The 20846-nt window shown below is 43.0% G+C and overlaps 1 protein-coding gene across 1 annotated transcript in view; it reads left to right on the top strand.

Moving 5' to 3' along the window:
* DNAH14 (dynein axonemal heavy chain 14) overlaps window positions 1-20846 on the top strand; it is a 551687-nt gene that overhangs the window by 27238 nt on the left and 503603 nt on the right. Inside the window, exons 2-3 of the mRNA XM_043511487.1 lie at window positions 8792-8959; window positions 10136-10248. Of these exons, the coding sequence (XP_043367422.1) occupies window positions 8792-8959; window positions 10136-10248 (281 nt within the window). The remainder of the gene's footprint in view (window positions 1-8791; window positions 8960-10135; window positions 10249-20846) is intronic.

Here is a 20846-nt window from a genome sequence, read left to right as displayed (position 1 = left end):
GGTATATGTTTATCATTTAGCTAGTTATAGAGGTATGAAAGAAAGAAAGAAAAATACAGTCAATGATTTTGATTCTAAGGCCTTTTCTCACTGTGACACTCTGAGGCCCTTTTCTTAAGCTAAGGCCTCTGGCTAAGCAGCAGAGGCAGCCATAAGCAGGGAAGTGTATGGTCACAGCCTTACATTCCAAACTAGTCACATTGAAATAAGGTGCTATTGGGCTGTTAGGCATTATCAGGACAGGATTGTATTCCTATCACCTCCAGAGAAAGGGAAGAGCCTAGAAGACGTAAAAAGAAACTTAGTTTGATAGGATCCTGTCTGGCAAGAACTCACTTATCTGTAGCTAGGATATGAAATCCTAATTTCTTTGTTGTTCTATCACTGTAGTCCCCATTTCCCTATTTTTTGTCTGTATAATGTCTGGTTCTGTGATTGTTTTTGTCTGCTGTATAATTAATTTTATTGGGTGTAAACCAATTAAGGTGGTAGGATATAATTGGTTAGATAATCCTGTTACACTATGTTAGGATTGGTTAGTTAAATTTCAGTAAAGTGATTGGTTAAGGTATAGCTAGCAGAACTCAAATTTTACTATATAGTTTGCAGTCAATCAGGAAGTTGGGGGGAATCGGGGTGGGGGATTGGGAACAGGGACACAGGCAAGGCTCTGTGGTGTCAGAGCTGGGAAGGGACACTGAGGAAGGAAACTGGAATCATGCTTGCTGGAAGTTCACCCCAATAAACATTGAATTGTTTGCACCTTCGGACTTCGGGTATTGTTGCTCTCTGTTTATGCGAGAAGGACCAGGGAAGTGAGGGAGTGAAGGAATAAGCCCCTAACAGGGGTTGCTCAGGCCCCATGCCCAGGGCAGGTGGAGGGCTTACCTGGCTTTTATCATGGCCGGGCTGCAGCTCCGAGCCACCTCCCCTCCCCAACCAGAGCCGGGGAGAACTGTGCTGGCAGCTGTGGGGAACCTGGGTCCCTTCACCTGCCCTGGGCAAGGGGCTGCTCGGACCCCCCACCCAGAACAGGTGGAGGGTCTGCTGTGGCTCGCCCTGAGTGGGATCGTCTGGACGGGGGAGGGGGGGGGAAGGGGGCTTGGAGCCTCAATCTGGCCCCTGGTGTAGTACCCTGAAAATCTACAGATATCTGCACATAATTTTTGCAGATCGGATGCGGATACACATTTGTGTATCCGTGCAGGGCTCTAGTGATAGTATTGCTCTACTCAGCATTGGTTAGGCCTCAGCTGGAGTACCCTGTCCAGTTTTGGTCACTGCTATATAGAAAGGATCTAGAGAAACTGGAAAAGATCCAAGGGTGAGCGACAACCATGATCAAAGGGGTGGAATGCAAGCCATATGAGGGAAAGGCTTAAGGAACTGTTTAGTTTGGAAAAGAGGAGATTAAGAGAGGCATGATAGCAGTCTTCAAATACTTGAAAGGCTGCTATAAAAAAGATGGAGAAAAATTTGAAAAACTTGCCAGAGGGCAAAGCAAGAGGCAATAGGTTCAAACTACAGCATAACAGCATTTTAGATTAAATCTTAGGAAAAACTTCCTACCTGTAAAAACAGAGGACAATGGAACAAACTGCCTAGGGAAGTCATGCCAGTTCTTTCACTTGAGGTTTTCAAAAAGAGGCTGGATCGCCATCTGTCTTGGATGGTTTAGACACAACAAATCCTACATCTTGGCATGGGGTTAGACTAGACGACCCTTGTGGTCCCTTCTAACCCTATGGTTATATGATCCTATGTTGCACAAATGCCATGGGATGCTGAACACCCTCAGTGTTCAGTGCTTCAGTTTTTTGTCTCATCCAAAAGATAGCAGTCCCAAAATCACAGGCCCATTGATACTATGCTGTGACACTTGTTCAGTACTAATTTGTGGGGCAGCACTGAGTTACCAACCTCACTTCCTGCTCCAAGATGTTCTTGGTGGTACTGATCTGGCTATCTATCCTGTGTCACAGAAGAAGGATTTAACTTAAAAAAAATTCTAATGGGGCTATTCTCTTTCAACTGTTTGATGGTAACTCCCAGTAGCTTTAATTGTAGTCTTGTGCACCAATGGGAAAATAAATGTGTATAAAATGATGGGGTCTAAATTATCAGTGAAGAAAGATCTTGGTGTCATTGTGGATAGTCCTCTGAAAACATTGACTCAATGAGCAGCGGCAGTCAAAAAAGCAAACAGAATATTGGGAATCATTAAGAAAGGGATAGATAATAAGACAGAAAATATCATATTGCTTCTATATAAATCCATGGTATGCCCACATCTTGAATACTGTGTGCAGACATAGTTTCCCCATCTCAAAAAAGAGATACTGGACTTGGAAAAGGTTTGGAAAAGAGCAACAGAAATGATTTGGGTATGGAATGGCTGCTGTCTGGAGAGATATTAATAAGACTGCAACTTTTCACCTTAGAAAAGAGATGACTAAGGGGGGGAGATGATAGAGGTCTATAAAATCATGACTGGTATGGAGAAAGTAAATAAGGAAGTGCTATTTACTCCTTCTCCTAACACAAGAACTAGGGGCCACTAAATGAAATTAATAGGCAGCAGATTTAAAACAAACAAAAGGAAGTATTTTTTTCACACAACACACAATCAACCTGTGGAGCTCCTTGCCAGAGGATGTTGTGAGGGCCAAGATTATAACAGGGTTCAAAAAAGAACTAGAAATCATGGAGAATAGGTCTATCAATGGCTATTAGCCAGCATGGGCAGGGATGATGTCCTTAGCCTCTGTTTGCCAGAAGCTGGGAATAGGCGACGGGATGGATCACTTGATGATTACCTGTTCTGTTCATTCCCTCTGGGGCACCTGGAATTGGCCACTGTCAGAAGACAGGATACTGGGCTAGATGGACCTTTGGTCTGACCCAGTATGGCCATTCTTATGCTCTAATTAACTGAGGTTTTGGGTGGCATATCAAGTGAAATCCCACTTCCTTAATGTGACATTTGTTCTCTATTTCATCCAGTCAGACCTGTTTTTAATATGAATGTCTCTGTGAACTTCATATTTTATTTGGATTTAAGCAGTTCAGATTAACAAATCAAAGATTAGTCTCTATTTAAATCTTTGGGATACCCTCATGAGGATAAACCAAGTATGGATTAACCAGATCTAAGCAGACTTATTTTCTTTCAGGTTTTCAGCAGAGTCTGGAAGTTTAGATAAGATACTCTTAAAATATACAGTTTTAGTTTTTTTTTAATTATGAAAGAAGTCTACAGTTGATGAGTAACTAGTCAGAGGACATAACTATATACCAAGGTGACCAAGATAACTTTTAAGCAGAGTCTGATTTGAACACATTGGTTAGGAAGTCAGTTTTTGAAATATTAAATAGTGTCTTACAATCAATCTCTAAGTTTGACTCATTTTCTAAAACTGTGAAGAACTTTTAAAATATCATCCTGTGGCAACTAGGTAGAAAGTAATAACAAAAAGTTGGTTCAAGATGTAGCTATAATTGACCCACTAAGTAAAAATGACTATTATAATTAAATTCAACATCATTGTTGGAGGGATTTTTACCAAAAGTCAGCGCTGTGTCACTAACCCTTTTTTTTTTTTAAAGACGTAGTTAGTCAAAAAGCCTCTTGTATCTAAAGTGAGAACATCATGCTCTGTATACAGGCTACTTAAGGCACCAATATATACAGCAGGTATAGGTGCCTGCAAAATTGCAAAATACAATGTAAACAGGAAGGTAAGAGAAAATAGTATAGTTAAATAGGAAGGTTCTAGAGATTATTTAAACTAAAAGATACCTGTGAAAAATGGGAAAACTGTCCAATTTAATTCATTAGATAGGAACACACATAACTATAATAATAAATATCATGTGAAATGGAAATTAAAGAGCTAAGAGAGAACTCGAAGTGCAAAAGGCCAAAGCTATAAAAACAAATAAATTATTTAAGAATATCAGAAGTAGAAAGTCTGAGACAAGTGGTGGATCTGTTAGACTACCCTGTAGTAAAGAGCGCAATTAAGGATGGTAAGGACAATAAAAAAAAGCGACATGCTCTCTTTTACACCTCTCTTCAACACAGAGAGGATGTTGGGGGGGGGAAGGAGGAGGAGGAAAGGGGAAGACATACTTTAGAAGAGCTGATAGTGAAAATAAAGTGCTGTCAGAGCTTAAGATGTCAGAAGAATTGGTGCTTGAACAAACTGATAAATGAAATAATAAGATAGCAGGTTTCAGAGTAGTAGCTGTGTTCGCAAAAAGAAAAGGAATACTTGTGGCACCTTAGAGACTAACAAATTTATTTGAGCATAACCTTTCGTGAGCTACAACTTATGCTCAAATAAATTTGTTAGTCTCTAAGGTGCCACAAGTACTCCTTTTCTTTTTGCAAATAAGGTAGCAGGATCACTAGTTTCATTCAAGAGTTCCACAGAAACTTAAGAACAAAGTGCTGAGCTGCTAACAAAAATAGGTGGCCTTTTAAAAGGCCACTGTTAAACTAGAGGGTACCAAATATAGCTATCCTTTTCACAAAGGTGCTAGAAGTGATTCTTGGAATTCTACACCAATGAGTGTCAGCGGAGGAAATAGGTAGAAATTATAATGAAAAAACACATGTTAACATGATAGGGACAAACCAGCACAGCTTTTGTAAAGGAAAGTCACCTCTCTCTAGTCTAATTGAATATTTCATTGTCAGTACAATAGTGGATAAAGGAATACAGGTTTACATGATTTATTTTGACTTACAAAAATCCTTTGAGAAAGTTTCTCACTTCACAGTTTTGTCCAAGATTTTTCAAAAGTGATTATTGATATTCTGGTGCCTAATTTGATGCGTCTTAAAGAAGTCTGATTTTTAATAAAATCCTGGTTTCAGAGTAGCAGCCGTATTAGTCTGTATTCGCAAAAAGAAAAGGACTACTTGTGGCACCTTAGAGACTAACAAATTTATTAGAGCATAAGCTTTCGTGAGCTACAGCTCACTTCATCGGATGCAAGTGAGCTGTAGCTCACAAAAGCTTATGCTCTAATAAATTTGTTAGTCTCTAAGGTGCCACAAGTACTTCTTTTTTTAAAAAAAATCCTGAGCGCTCATCTCAAAGTGCACCCCAAAAATCATGAGACTTTTGAAAACCTTAATAATTATAAAAGGAGTACTTGTGGCACCTTAGAGACTAACAAATTTATTAGAGCATAAGCTTTCGTGAGCTACAGCTCACTTCATCGGATGCAAGTGAGCTGTAGCTCACGAAAGCTTATGCTCTAATAAATTTGTTAGTCTCTAAGGTGCCACAAGTACTCCTTTTCTTTTTGCTTAATAATTATGTATATTTCAGATGTGCAAAGTCTCATTGAGGGCCCCCTGGTGCCAGGTGCTGTGTACACTTAGGACAGGGGTGGGCAAACTACGGGCTGGATCCGGCCTGCAAGCTCCCCCTGGGAAGAGCAGTCTGGGGCTTGCCCCATTCCAGCTGGGGGAGCAGGGTCGAGGGCCGTTCTACGCAGCTCCCAGCAAGCCGCGGCATGGCCCCACTGCAGCTCCTAGGTGCTCCAAAGGCCTCTCCAGTGCTCCAACCGGAGCTGCACGGGCGTCGCCGGCGGACGGGGCAGCCCCGAGCCCCCTCCTAAAACCCAAACTCCCCAGCAGCACCCTGAGCGCCTCCGGCCCGGCGCTTTTTGGGGTTAGCCTACGCGCAGCCACACTGGCCCCTGGCGGCCGGAGTGAGACTCTGCAGCGGGGATGCAGCGCACGCGCCTGACTGAGGAGGTTGCCGCGTGGGCCGGGCATTCGTTGGGATAACGGACCCACCTGCCGCCCCGCCGGAGGGAGCCCGTCGGGCGGGGCGGGGCGGGGAGGAGCCTCTCCAGCTCGGGGGACGAGATCCTGCCGTGGGGTGTGGTGCCTCTCTGAGGTGGGGAATATGCGGGAGGTAAAACCGCCCCGCGGGCGAGTTGGGGGAGGGGTAAGGGAGCGGCCACACCCCTGTCCCCGCCCGGCGCCGGGAACGGAGACCCTCTCCACGGGGGGGGACTAAGGGCAGGTGTTTGCGGGAAGAAAGTTTCGTAGTCAGGGGTGGGGGAAGCTGGGCGAGCGCCTCTGTCTCTCTCTTTCTCTCTCTCGGCGTGGGGCGCAGCGGGAACAGCCGGCGGGCAGCAGGTCTCGGGACAGGAGAGAGCGGGGAAACCCCGCGGAAATGGCGGGGAGAGCCTCCGTGCGGCTCGCTGCGTTCGGCTGGGACTGCCGAAGAGAGTCTGCGCTGCCTGTCCTGGCTGGGTCCGTCCCCCCCCGTCGCGGGGACGCGGGGCCCAGCAGGGCGGCCGTTGCAAAAGAGCGCGGGGACGCGGACCGTGGCCGCTCGTGTTGTGAGCTGGGCTAGATCGCTGGCGTCCGTTGTCCGTGGCGGGGTAAACGGGGCGTCACTCTGTGCGGTCCCGGAAACCCACCAGAAAAGCTGTGGCATTTGAGAGTTCTGATTTGTTAGCCTAGAGGAGACTTTCCTCCAATACAGGCAGTGAGTCAACTTGGGTCAACTTTTGACTTTGTCCATTTAACCTGGAAGTCCACAGGAGCGTACCTAGCGGTTGTAAGACGGGGGAGGGTGGGGGAGATGGAGACTGGGCTCCTTTAAAACAGCGGTGGCCAAACCTTTTTCAAATTCGTGATGATTTATTGTGGCTAGAAAGCACCTTTTACAAGCTAATGGTCCTTTACGGTTCATCAAACCCTGTAGATGCCTTTTCTCAGAGTAGCAGCCGTGTTAGTCTGTATTCGCAAAAAGAAAAGGTGGACTTGGGGCACCTTAGAGACTAACACATTTATTTTACAAGATGCCTTGCAATTGCTCAAACAGAATTCTAGCCTCCAGTCATCGAGGTTGCCCTAGCCATTGGCCTGATCTTCATGCAGTTTTGTTTTAATTAAAGGAATAATTCTTAAAGGAACTTTGTGAAATTGTTGTAAATTTGTGGACACTCCTATATCTATTTAAAGTTGGTTGAAGTTTGTTTAGTTTGCATCTCTAACTAAATGGATATACGTCTGAGTTTGGAGGGTCAGGGCCTAAGAATGTCAACATAACATTTACATTGGTTTATCTAATATGGTGCAAGTCTCTGTGTTTGAAAAAATCATGCATTCACAAACGTTTCCTTCTTTGAGTGGAAACAATTCACAGACTAACCCCTTCAGAATGTTAGGAGGTAGGTTGAATTTTGCTTTCCTGGAGGAGCATTTTCTCCAGATGAGTACTTGACCCTCATCTGTTCACTTAGTATAGACCTGATGCTTACCTTCTGGAACTCTGTCATGCTGCTAAGAAATAAGAATCTAGTTTATAAAGTGAGCCTTCAAGGGTGGATCAAAGCAAGTTGAGAACCACTCCCAACTGGTGAATGATTTTACTCTCATTTTAAGGAGATACTCACATTACCAAATGCTCAGAGGCTATGTGACTTTAAGAACTTTTTGAAAGAAAACATTTAGCAAAGCACTTCCACACATGCTTATGAGACTTATGCATGTTCTGAAGTGCTCTGCTAAATTGAGACCATATATTCTATCTTTTATATTATTAGGGGTGACTGGTGTTCTGTACATTCCCACAGAAAGAGTTGGAACTGGGAACTGTTTTTGAGATGGTTCTAAACTTAAAGGTTATGCCTAAAATGACCATGCTGTCTGAATGTAGTTCACTCCTGTTGATTAGCAGGAGGATCCCTTGCACTTCTTATGTGCCTGCCTCCTAGCCTTTCCAATACAGAATGTGTAGAGCTAATTATTTTTTCATGCACAATATAGTTGTTTTGCTATGTTACAGAAAATGCAGTGTATACAATCCCCAAATTAGTTGTGGAGATCACATAAAATCACTGAATCCGTGACCGACTTATAGCCTTACCTATCGCCAATGCATAGCATTTTAATCCTTTAAAGAGGCACTGTAAATTACTAACATCCGAGGACTTGCCTACACTTAAAAAGCTGCAGTGGCATATGTGTGTCGCTGTAGCGCTACCATAAAGACACTGCTTACCCTGAGAGGCAGTAGCTATGTTGATGGGAGAAAAGCCCTTCCACTGACACAACACTGTCTACGCCAGCTGTTAGGTCAGTATAAATGTCGCTCAGGGGAGTGGAAAATCCATACCTGAACGATGTAGTTATACTGACATAAGTTTATAGTGTAGACCAATGCTGAAGATGAAGGAACTGCACATATCTGAGACATAATCAGAGGGAAACTGTATCCTCCTCTGGTTTACAAAAATGCCGATTTGGTTGAGGGAGAAAAATATGCTTTTCACTGACCTTTTGGTGTGTAGGTCTTGACACTGCATGGTGGATAGAATTTGCAACTTGTGGATCCATAACTGACTCTGTTTATGCAGTGAGTTAGCCATATTGGGCCAAATTCTAATATTAGTTTTCTAGGTGTTAATCCAGAGTAATTCTGTGATGATTTATACCTGGCCTGGTGTGAATTGTGTAGACAGTACTAACTCCTATGCTGCAAAACATTGAGCAACTTATGAAGGTGGTCAATGCCCACAACTCCCACTGAAATTAGTGGGAGTTGAGGACTCTGAACAGCCTTTCCTTAATTAATAAAATAAATAAATAAAAGAAAAAGGCAAGGTCTTGTGATTGACTTCTAATTTTTAAGCCCTGGACTCAGATAATATATGCTTTTCTTTTGTATTGTAATAGGACGCTCATCATAAGACCATAATAGAGGCATAATCACAGTTTGGTGATTCATATCTGGTAACTGTTTTTCATCATTAGGACCAAAGATACCTAAACCAGATGGACGGGCAGAGCAAATTGCCAAAAACAAAACTGGTGTCTCGTCTCCATTTGGGACCAGAGAATACAGAAATACCACATATGGTTGAAGGAAGGTATATTATGCGTGAACAAGCTGTCAACATTGAGGAAAACAGAAGTTCACTGGTGAGAAATCAGTGTTTTTTTCTTTTTAAAATGGGATAAATGCTTATGATGTTAATATCTTATTAACTGTAATCATATCACATTACATTAAAGAACTGACTTAAGGATATTTACCCTTAATTTTAAGGAGAATTTTAAGTAGAATTAGCTGTTAGTTAACAGCATATAAATCAGGAGTGGGCAAACCTTTTTGGCCTGAGGGCCACATCAGGGTTCCGAAACTGTATGGAGGGCTGGGTAGGGAAGGCTGTGCCTCCCCAAACAGCCTGGCCCCAGCCCCTTATCTACGCCCTCCCACTTCCCGCCCCTGACTGCTCCCCTCAGAACCCCCAATCCATCCAACCCCCTTGTTCCCTGACCACCCCCTCCTGGGACCCCCCCGCCCCCTGACAGGCCCCCTGAGACTCCTATCCACGCCTATCCGATCCCCTCCCCACCATGCCACTCAGAGCACCAGGACTGGCAGCACAGTTTTGCACGATATTCTACAATACATTTTAATGCTGTAATCTGAAAAATGATGAGAAATAATGAAAACTCAACTACATTTGTCAAACAAATTACATTTTTTTTCATTATTCTGGCCCTCTTTGTCTTTGTTCACTTGCACAGTAATTCATAAATGCCACTCGTTCACAATGGATCCCCCAGCCATTAGTGTGAGCCAGTGAGGTTCTACTGTATGATAATATTTGAATCATGAGGCCATATTTTATCCTGACTTTACTCTCCGTACAACTGTTTGATTTTAATGATTTCCCTGGGTTGCCTGTTAGAACTGAGAACAAAATATTTTGTAAAGATTTTTGGCTAAGTTCAAAGACATTTATTCCTGTCTTTTGGAGGATAGAAAAGAGGAGGGAGAGAAAACTTTGTTCTGTATGAAAATAAGGGAACATAAATGTTGTTAAAAGTATTAGATTTATACAAAACATTCAATTGGATTTAATTCAGTCATTCACTGGAATATTCTTTTAAAAAAAGTTTTCATACACTTAAACATCTTTTAATCTTATCTCAGAAAAAGTTTTCAGTTGAAGCAGAGTTAGGCCATCAATCAGTACTTTTGAAGATCAGCTCTTAAGTGGTTTCCTCGGTTGACTTCAGAAATATTACTTGACCATTAATTCAATATGTATTAAAATTAATGTATTTCTATTTTCTTTTCTTCCTCAGCCATCTTCAGTAGAGAAGTGTCCTACTGCATTCTGTACAGCAGTTTACAGAACAGGCACAGAAAGGAAACACAAAACAACAGTAAAGGAAGGAAAGATGGGCTTTGAATACGTGTATGTAAAATTTATATTTTTTTCATTCTGTACTTCCTATTTTTTAATTTAAAACAGTGATGACCCCAAGTAGAACACCAAACCTAAAACCTTTCTCTCAGATTCTGGAAAGCGTATACTTACTTCCAAATATAAGCTTCACAGCTCAGGCCCAACTCTACTATAAAGGGCCAATAATATGTCATTTACAGTGATGTAAATCCAGAGAAACTCCGTTGAAGTCAGCAAAGTTATTTTGGATTTACAGTAGTGTAAAAGATCACAATCTGGCCCAAAGAATATCTGGGGAGGCAGAGAAAAAGAATGCCTGTGGGCATGTCTATGCTGCAAAAAAACCTGTGGCACAAGAGTCTCAAATTAGATGTTCAGGCTCTGGCTGGAGCCCAGGCTTCAAGACTCACCCCTCGTCTAAAAGCTTACACTGCAATTTCTTAGCTCCACGAGACCAAATCAGCTGACCCAGGCTAGCCACACCCATGCCGCAGGTCTCTTATTGCAGGTCTCTTAGGCATACCTTGGGAGAAGGCAGTTCTCCGCACCCAGTTTTGGGGACGGTATTTAAAGCCTGGGCTGAGATTTATTTTTGTTACGTTTGTTTTTTGCATATGATGATTTGCTTAGATCTATGGTTAAAATGATTTGCTCCTGATACAAGGAGCTTGCTGTTTACTGCTGTCTTATTTCCAATTTTACACAAAAGGGTAGGAAAACATTTTTCACACCGCTCTTAAAAACACCTTTACGTTTATGCTGGTGTGCAGAAGAATATTTTTTGTTTTTTTTGCTGTATTGTTGGTGCAGATTGACATAGCCAGGCTTTGTCGGATCATCTGAAGTATAGGTTGATCTGATGATGTAGAGTAGGTCCTACACCATCCCTTTTTGTGGGCCAGTGCAGGGGCCATGGGTTGGGAAAAGGAGCTGTAGTCAGGGCTTCCATGAACCCTGGAAATCTTCAGGTGCTATAACAGGGACTTGAATTTGTTGGCAGCTAGTAGTTTTAGAGTAGCTGTTGTGATTTATGCTGAGACACATGCCTATTGTTAGCTTTTGACTGAAGTGGTTGGCCAGAGTGTGGGACTCTGCACGTTGTTTCCATTAGGAGGAGAAACTGATGATCAGTTACATCTTTGATGCGACCGGGTTTGTTTACAAAGAATATACCAAGTCCTGTTTCCCAGAACACAGGAGGACTCAAACAGCAGACAGTTTTTTTGCTCACAGCTTTCAGTCAGACCTAGAGTACACAGAAGCACACTCTAGGCTTTTTCTCAAGGTCACAATCACAGTGCTTGTACACACTGTGTCTGGAGCTTCCTTATTGTCTTTTCTGTTTCTCTGGTTTTTCTCCCCCCATCTCCACCAAACAATACCCAGCAAAAACCCTCTGACCACATAGTTCTAAATCCTGAGCCACTTCATGTGTGCCTTTGTTTTGGGTGATGAGGTCTGTTATATTAACTGAGATGCAATATATCGGATATGTTAGCATCTTAGGCCTAGTCACTCTAATATTAAACAGTTTTAAAGAAGATTTGGGGTTTAGTATACAAAGACCTCAGCCTACTTAGCACCATGGCAAACATGCTGTTAAAAATCCTTTTAACCTTTTATTAAAGGTACAGAAAAGAAGAAAAAACAGTCAAAGCATTTGAAATGTAAAGTATTAAATAAGTCTTTCATTTTAACAATATTCTTTCTTCTCATTCCCTTTAGCAGGATAGAGTCTTTAAAGGAAAAACCTCCTTGTTTGATAGTCTCTTAAATGGGATTAAAGATGGTAATAACTGTTCTTTTGGGGAAAAGAGAAGTTAGTTGAGATGGGCTGAAGGTGGGGTTGTTAAATTCGGTCTTAGAAGGAAAAGCTCCTTTGTTTGACAATCTATTAAATGGTATTAAACAGGTAGTAACTGTTTTCCCAAGTTGCTGGGGATTCAGCTGGAGCTGGTATGGGTGTCATTGTCCTCTGACTTCCTCTCTCTGGCCCTGTCTCGTCAGGCATCTCTCAGGATCAGGATGAGGAAGGTGACCCAGGTGACGGTGATACTGAAGCTCACTCCAGTAGTCTCCATCTGTTGTTTCTAGTGTTCTTCCTTATTTGCTCCCCAAAGTCTTTCTTTAAGGACCCAAAAAGGAAGTGATGAGGGGAATAGCCCATTTCCTCATTATTTTGTCTACCATTTAGGTCCAACATCTGACAAACCAATTTTGGCTCATAAACTTCTGGCTCCGCATCATCTATTTTTTAACAAGTGTGATTTTTAACATAGTCCTTCAATTATATCAGCATGTCCTTTTTGTTTAGACTAATTCAATTTCGTACCTTCTCTCATCAGTATTTTGTTATAGGTTTGTGTGACATTACAAACTTTCACTCAAGTCTTACAATTAAATTCATGATTAGGGTAAATTTGTAGGCCCTATTGTTTCTTACATTTATCCCAAATGAAGGGGTGCTGCTACACTCACCAGTTTCAGTGTTGTTTCACGCACCCCACAATATCATCTCCTGTTTTTTTACCTCTGCCCATCATCCTAATGGGGCCCAAAAGGGTAATACCTTAGGCAACTTACCCCATACAGAAAGACAAGAAATAGTTTTTCAAATTACAGTTGATACAGTCTTAGTTACTTACTTATTTATATTGTCTTTCTGTCAGGAAGTTTTCATATCACCAACCCAAAATGTTTTACTTCCATTCAAATCTTATTTATTTATTAATTGTGAGAGGGCACATACAGTGTGCTTTGAAGTGTCGGTTGTTTCTGTGGAATATGCTGGCTGATGCAGACTCTGCCCATTTTGTTCTAATAGGAAATCATTACTGTCACAACTTTCCCAGTTTCAACATCCACAGCTAAATTCTCAGTTTTGTGGCCAACACGCTGAAATGCTGTATTTCTGATACCTCCTTAAATGGTCTTTGTGGGTAACTTTGGGTATAGTCCTGGGAAACAACTGTATCCAATGCATCACTTCATTTATTTAGATGAGTTCTGTAGTTGATCCCTCATAAGGTTTATTCAGCTTAGGGCTCCTACCCTTCTTTTTCCTAGGATTGTAAAAGCATACTAGATTTTCTTTTTAAAAATTCCTCATATGATCTTACATGTAGAACCTTTTCATCTTATCAGAAGCTATCCTTAAATTTTCTGTAGCAAAGGCGTGTGTTCTTTCAGTTTTGCATTGTGGGGTTTCTGTGTAGTCCAAAAAGTTCATATTTTTTTGTTCCCCTTCAGGAATGCCATACATGAGATTTGCTCTGGTCCCTAGCTCGTGCCCACATATGAGGAATGCTAGGATAGATTTTGTACTCTCATTGACTATTCTATAAGCCATCAAATGAAATGGAATATGCTGGTTTCAGTCCCTTGAGTGCTGTTCTACAAAGGTAGCCAGCACCACAAGCTTCCTATTGAACTGTTCTGTCATCCCATCAGATTGTGGGAGTACCCCCCCCCCCCGAAGACTCCTAAGTTTTTTCAGTTAAAAAAAGAGGAGGAGGAGGAAAGAAGACCTTTTTCTGCATTCCTCGCTGCTACGGGATGGTAGACCCCTGCTCGGGCATTCCTGGCTCCAAGAGGTGTCTCTCCTGCAAGGAGTCGATTCCTGTAATAGCGAGACACTCTCACTGTGTCTGGTGCCTGGGAGAGCCCCACAGAAGTGCTTCCCCTGCCACAGCTAAAGCTGCAGTCTCGCAGTTAAAACTCCTCCTTCTGGCGAAGGCACTTCAGTCTCCAGGGGACTCCGATGCTGACCCTGGATCATCCCCTGAGCCTTTAACTTCAAAGCGGGTAGAGTTGTGGAAAAAAGCCCAGCAGACTCCCCCTGTAAAGGCTTGTAAAAAGGGCTCCGAGTTGTTGGCCAGTGAGAGGGGTTCCCCAGTACAGCCACCTCAGTACTGACAGCAGTGGAATAACATGGGCTCCGAGTCGTTGGCCAGCCGGGGGAGTTACCTGATGCAGCCACCTCAGTACTGGCGGCACCAGCAGCTCTGAAGCATGGTACTGAGAAGGGGGCCTCTGCTATGAGCTCTGCCATATCAGGGTCTCAGGCAGTCAGGCTCTGAGGCAAGGGTACTGCCCCCTAAGGAGAAAGACGGGTACTGTACCATCTATAAAAGAGCAGCACAGAGAAAACTTTTGACAAAACTCCCATCTAGGGAGTGCTCTGCATCTTATCAACCATCCGTACTGACAAAGTACCAAGAACACTTCTCTGCGATACCGAGTGAGTGCAGAGTACCGCATGAGCTCTGGTACCCTGGAGACCTGATGATTGGGGAAGAACCGCAATCCCATCACTTGGTATTGGGGTCCTGGTAAACGCTCTTGGCACCGGGCCGTGTACCACCAATATCCCAGTCAGTGCCACCCTTACCCTCCCAATTAATGAGCAATTCTAGATCTTACCAAAGTCATCTGGCAGACACCAGCCTCCATCGCGTCAACCAGCAAGAGAGAGGGAAAAAAAAACAACTTCATCCCTGCCAAAGAGGCAGACTTCCTGTTTAAACATCTGCAGCCCAACTCCATCATAGTGGATGTGGTTAATGCACAAAGTAAGCAACATCATGCAAAGTTGACCCTATACGATCGGGCTTGGCAGGATGGCATATTTGTCGGTGACGTTACAGTTTAGAATTGCGACTTACCAAACTCTCATGGCCAAATATGATTTTATTAATTATGGGAAACTCAATGTGTTTCTGGAATATTTACTGGAGACACAAAAGGAGCAGTTTCAGGCCATTCTTAGAGAGGGTCAGTTAATTACCAGACTGGTGCTAGAGACAACACTGGATGTAGCCGATACACTGGCCTGCCTGCTCTCCATGACAGTGCTACTGAAGTGGGCTTCTTGTTTCCCAAACCCTTTGGGTTTCCCAAAGAGCTGCAGAAGACCTCCAATTTGAAGGGCCCAAACTCTTTGTGGCAAAGACAGATTCTTCTCTCTACATCCTGAAGGATTCCTGGGCCACATTACACTCCCTAGGAGTCTGTACTGCGAGACAGAAGAGAAGATATACCTCTCAGCCACAGCACAGGTCACAACTTCTTTAATACCCACCATCTCAGCGCTGTTAGGAGCTGCAGCGTAAGGAGACCAGGGCTCAAAACCAGAAGCAGTTCGCACCCCAATCCATGACCTCTCAAACTGCCTCCTTAAGCACTTTTGACAGGCTGGTCAAGGGCCTGAACAATTATACTTGCAACATCAGCTGCCATCTACATTTGCCTGTCATGCCCCTTCAGAAATTGCCTGGCCCTTTTTCACAGCAGTTGGGAGAATATCACCTCTGACAGATGGGATTATTTCGAAGAGTTACACCATTCAATTTATGTCCCTCTCCCATTCCAACCCTCCTTCTCTGTCCCCCTTCAGGGACCCTTCTCATGAGAACCTGCTTCATCAAGAAATACATAATTTGTTATGCTTAGGGGCCACAGAACCCGTCTTGGTGCAACTCAGGAGCAAGGGGTTTTACTCCCGTTATTTCCTGATCCCCAAGGCGAAGGGAGGTTGGAGGCCCATTCTAGTTCTAAGGGTATTAAAAAAAAAATACAGGAAGCCGCAGACGTTCAAGATGGTCATGCTAGTAGGCATTATTCTAGCTCTAGAGCAAGGAGATGGATTTCCAGCCCTCCACCTACAAGATGTCTACTTCCATATCTCAATACAGCCATCGTACAGGAGATTCTTATAGTACCGACTGCTCCACCTAGGGTATTCTCCAAGGTTCTCTCCATTGTAGTAGTGCACTAGCCCCAGTACAGTTAATGGAATTTATCAGCACCCACCTCGATGCAGTACAAGCAAGAACATTCCTCCTGCTACACAGACTCACCATCCTGGAATGGATGCCTCACTAATAGGCTGGGGAGCTCACCTACACAACCACAAGGTTGAGGGCAAATGACCTTCTACAGAAGTGACCCTCCATATCTCCCTTTTGGAACTAAGAGCTGTCAGGGACGCCTGTGCACACTTTCTGCCTTATATTGAGAAAACCCACATGAAGGTCATGATGGACTTAATATGACCTATATGTTTTACATAAATTGCCAACGTGGTGCCAGATTTCCCTCCCTCTGCACAGAAACACTCAAACTTTGGAATTGGTGCATCCATCACAATGTGCTCATCTCAGCAGTGTATTTACCAGAGATACAGAATGTGACAGCTGACAGTCTCAGTTGGAATTTTTCTCACGAACACAATTGGGAACTGAACTCCGAGATGCTTCGAGATGTATTTGTTCTTTGGGGAACCCTGACCACAGATCTCTTGCTACTTACCGGAACAAGAAATGCCCTCATTGCTGCCCCAGGGATGGCCTAGGGAAACGTTCACTGGGAGATGCCCTCCTCCTCCCATGGGATGGGGACCTCTGGTCTGCTTTTTCCGAGTTTCCTCTTCTATCCAAGGTCCTGTTGAAAATTCAGTGAGACAGAGTTATGATTGCTCCTCCGGGCCAAGACATGTCTGGTTCCCTTACCTGATAGATGGCAGTATGCCCTCCGATTCATCTTTGGCCCATTTCTCACCTGCTCTCTCAAAACAGTGGGTTCACCCCAACCTGCGGGTCCTCCGCCTCCAGGGTTGGCTCCTTCTTAGTTCCAGCTTGGAGGCAGAATGCTCTGATGAGCTGAAAGATGTGTTGCTACACAGCCAAAAGTTGACCATAGATTCACAGATACTAAGGTCAGAAGGGACCATTCTGATCATCTAGTCCGATCTCCTGCACAGCGCAGGCCACAGAATCTCACCCACCCACTCCTACGAAAAACCTCACCTATGTCTGAGCTATTGAAGTCCTCAAATCGTTCTTTAAAGACTTCAAGGAGCAGAGAAGCCTCCCTCAAGTGACCCATGCCCCATCCTACAGAGGAAGGCGAAAAACCTCCAGGGCCTCTTCCAATCTGCCCTGGAGGAGAATTCCTTCCCGACCCCAAATATGGCGATCGGCTAAACCCTGAGCATATGGGCAAGATTCACCAGCCAGATACTACAGAAAATTCTTTCCTGGGTAACTCGGATCCCATCCATCTAATATCCCATCTCAGGGGATTAGGCCTATTTACCCTGAATATTTAAAGATCAATTACTTACCAAAATCCCATTACCCCATCATACCATCTCCTCCATAAACTTATCAAGTAGAATCTTAAAACCAGATCGATCTTTTGCCCCCACTGCTTCCCTTGGAAGGCTTTTCCAAAACTTCACTCCTCTGATGGTTAGAAACCTTCGTCTAATTTCAAGTCTAAACTTCCTGGTGGCCAGTTTATACCCATTGGTTCTTGTGTCCACATTGGTGCTGAGTTTAAACAGTGCCTCTCCCTCTCCTGTATTTATCCTCTGATATATTTATAGAGAGCAATCATATCTTCCCTCAATCTTCTTTTAGTTAGGCTAAACAAGCCAAGCTCCTTAAGTCTCCTTTCATAAGACAAGTTTTCCATTCCTCGGATCATCCTAGTAGCCCTTCTCTGTACCTGCTCCAGTTTGAATTCATCCTTGTTAAACATGGGAGACCAGAACTGCACACAGTATTCTAGGTGAGGTCTCACCAATGCCTAGTATAATGGTATTAAAACCTCCTTATCCCTACTGGAAATACCTCTCCTGATGCATCCCAAAACCGCATTAGCTTTTTTCACAGCCATATCACATGGACAGCTCAGAGTCATCCTATGATCAACCAATACTCCAAGGTCCTTCTCCTTTTCCGTTGCTTCTAATTTGTGTGTCCCCAGCTTATAACTAAAATTCTTGTTATTAATCCCTAAATGCATAACCTTACACGTCTCACTATTAAATTTCATCCTATTACTATTACTCCAGTTTACAAGGTCATCCAGATCCTCCTGTATAATATCCCGATCCTTCTCCGAATTGGCAATACCTCCCAGCTTTGTATCATCTGCAAACTTTATTAGCACACTCCCACTTTTTGTGCCGAGGTCAGTAATAAAAAGATTAAATAAGATTGGTCCCAAAACCGATCCCTGAGGAACTCCACTGGTAACCTCCCTCCAGCCTGACAGTTCGCCTTTCAGTAGGACCCGTTGCAGTCTCCCTTTAACCAATTCCTTATCCACCTTTTGATGTTCATATTGATCCCCATCTTTTCCAATTTAACTAATAATTCCCCATGTGGCACGGTATCAATCACCTTACTGAAATCTAGGTAAATTAGATCCACTGCGTTTCCTTTATCTAAAAAATTTGTTACTTTCTCAAAGAAGGAGATCAGGTTGGTTTGGCACGACCTACCTTTTGTAAAACCATGTTGTATTTTGTCCCATTTACCATTGACTTCAATGTCCTTAACTAATTTCTTCTTCAAAATTTTTTCCAGGACCTTGCATACTACAGATGTCAAACAAACTGGCCTAGTTACTAGTTACCTGGATCACTTTTTTCTTTTCTTAAAAATAGGAACTATATTAGCAATTCTCCAATCATTTGGTACAACTCCTGAGTTTACAGATTCATTAAAAATTCTTGATAATGGGCTTGCAATTTCAGGTGCCAATTCCTTTAATATTCTTGGATGAAGATTATCTGGGCCCCCCGATTTAGTCCCATTAAGCTGTTTGAGTTTTGCTTCTACCTCAGATGTGGTAAAATGTACCGCCATATCCTCCTTCCCATTTGTCATGCTACCATTATCCCCAAGATCCTCTTTAGCCTTATTAAAGACTGAGGCAAAGTATTTGTTTAGATATTGGGCCATGCCTGATTATCTTTAATCTCCACTCCATCCTGAGTGTTTAGCGGCCCCACTTCTTCTTTCTTAGTTTTCTTCTTATTTATATGGCTATAGAACCTTTTACTATTGGTTTTAATTCCCTTTGCAAGGTCCAACTCTACTCGACTTTTAGCCTGTCTCACTTGATCCCTACATGTTCTGACCTCAATTAGGTAGCTTTCCTTGCTGATCCCTCCCATCTTCCACTCCCTGTATGCTTTCTGCTTCTTCTTAATCACCTCTCTAAGATGCTTGGTCTACAACTCTTGCCTTTGAATTTTTTCCCCTTTCTTGGGATACAGGTTTCCGATAGCTTCTGCAGCTTTGATTTAAAGTAATCCTGGGCCTCCTCTACCTTTTTAGATCCATAAATTCTTCAGTCCGATCCACTTCCCTAACTAATTTCCTTAATTTTTGAAAGTCAGCCCTTTTTGAAATCAAAAACTCTAGTTGCATATTTATTTTTGTTAATTCTACTCTTCAGTTTGAACTGAATTAGCTCATGATCACTTGAGCCAAGATTATCCCCTACAACCATTTCTTCTATGAGGTCCTCGCTACTCACCAAAACCAAATCTAAAATGGCATCCATTCTAGTCGGTTCAGCAACTGCTTGATGAAGGAATCCATCAGCTTTCTCATCTAGGAAAATGAGCCCTATTATTATTACTAGCACTGGTCCTCCAGTCTATATCTGGGAAGTTAGTCTCCCATGATCATGCAGTTTCCATTAGTATTTACTTTATTAAAAATGTTAAAAAGGGCTCTATCCATATCCAAATTAGATCCTGGCAGTCTATAGCACACCCCAAGCACTATTGTAGGAGAGACTCTAATAGTTATCTTCCCCAATGTAATTTTTGCCCAGACGGACTCTCTTATCCATTGCATCGCTTCTTATTTTTTTTACATTCTACCTCATCATTGATATACAATGCTACTCCACCACCTTTACCTTTATTTCTGTCTTTCCTAAATAGCATATACCCTTCAATACCTGTAGTCCAGTCATGACTACTATTCCACCATGTTTCTGTTATTCCTATAATATCTGTAAATAATTTTACTTCCTGCACCAGTAGCTCTAGTTCCTCCATTTTGTTACCTAGGCTCCTCGCATTGGTGTACAAACATCTTAATTTTTGCTGTTTGGCCTCACTCACATTTTGTACCCTATTAGGCACAGTCATTCTACAGCCAGTATAACCTATTAGACTGGTATCCACACTGCCCTTGCTCCTTTATATACATTCTCCTATCCATAGCTGTATCCTTTCTTACTTCGTCTTCTTCCCTTTCAATGCTAAAATCTGGCGTGGAGATTACCTGGACATCTCCCAACCATCTCCCCCAAATTCCTAGTTTCTCTCTCAAAGCTCTCTTTATCAGTTGTGCCAGCCTCCATCCTAGAAGTCTATTTCCTTCCCTACTCAGATGAAGTCCATCCCGAGAGAACTGACCTCTGTCCATGAATGCCTCCCAGTGGCCATACATCCCAAAGCCCTCCTTATAGCACCACTGCCTAAGCCATCTGTTGACAGTCATAATCTTGTCACACCTTTGTTGCCCTTTTCTATGAACAGGCAGGATCCCACTAAAGATCACCTGAGCCTTGATTTCCTGAAGTGTCTTCCCCAGCCTAGCATAGTCTTCCTTAATACTTTCCAGCTAGATTCTCGCTGGGTCATTTGTTCCCACGTGAAGGATAATTAGGGGATTCTTTCCCACTCCCTTTAGGATCCTTTTCAACCTCAGGTCAACATCCCGTATCTTAGCACCTGGAAGACAGCACACCCTTCTATTCTCTGGATCAGCTCTAGTTACAGGCCTGTCTATTCT

This window comes from Dermochelys coriacea, chromosome 3 (assembly GCF_009764565.3).
Source record: "Dermochelys coriacea isolate rDerCor1 chromosome 3, rDerCor1.pri.v4, whole genome shotgun sequence".
NCBI classification, from domain to species: Eukaryota; Metazoa; Chordata; order Testudines; family Dermochelyidae; genus Dermochelys; species Dermochelys coriacea.
Note: the sequence above shows the minus strand (reverse complement) of the source record. Positions and strands in the feature narration are given on the sequence as shown.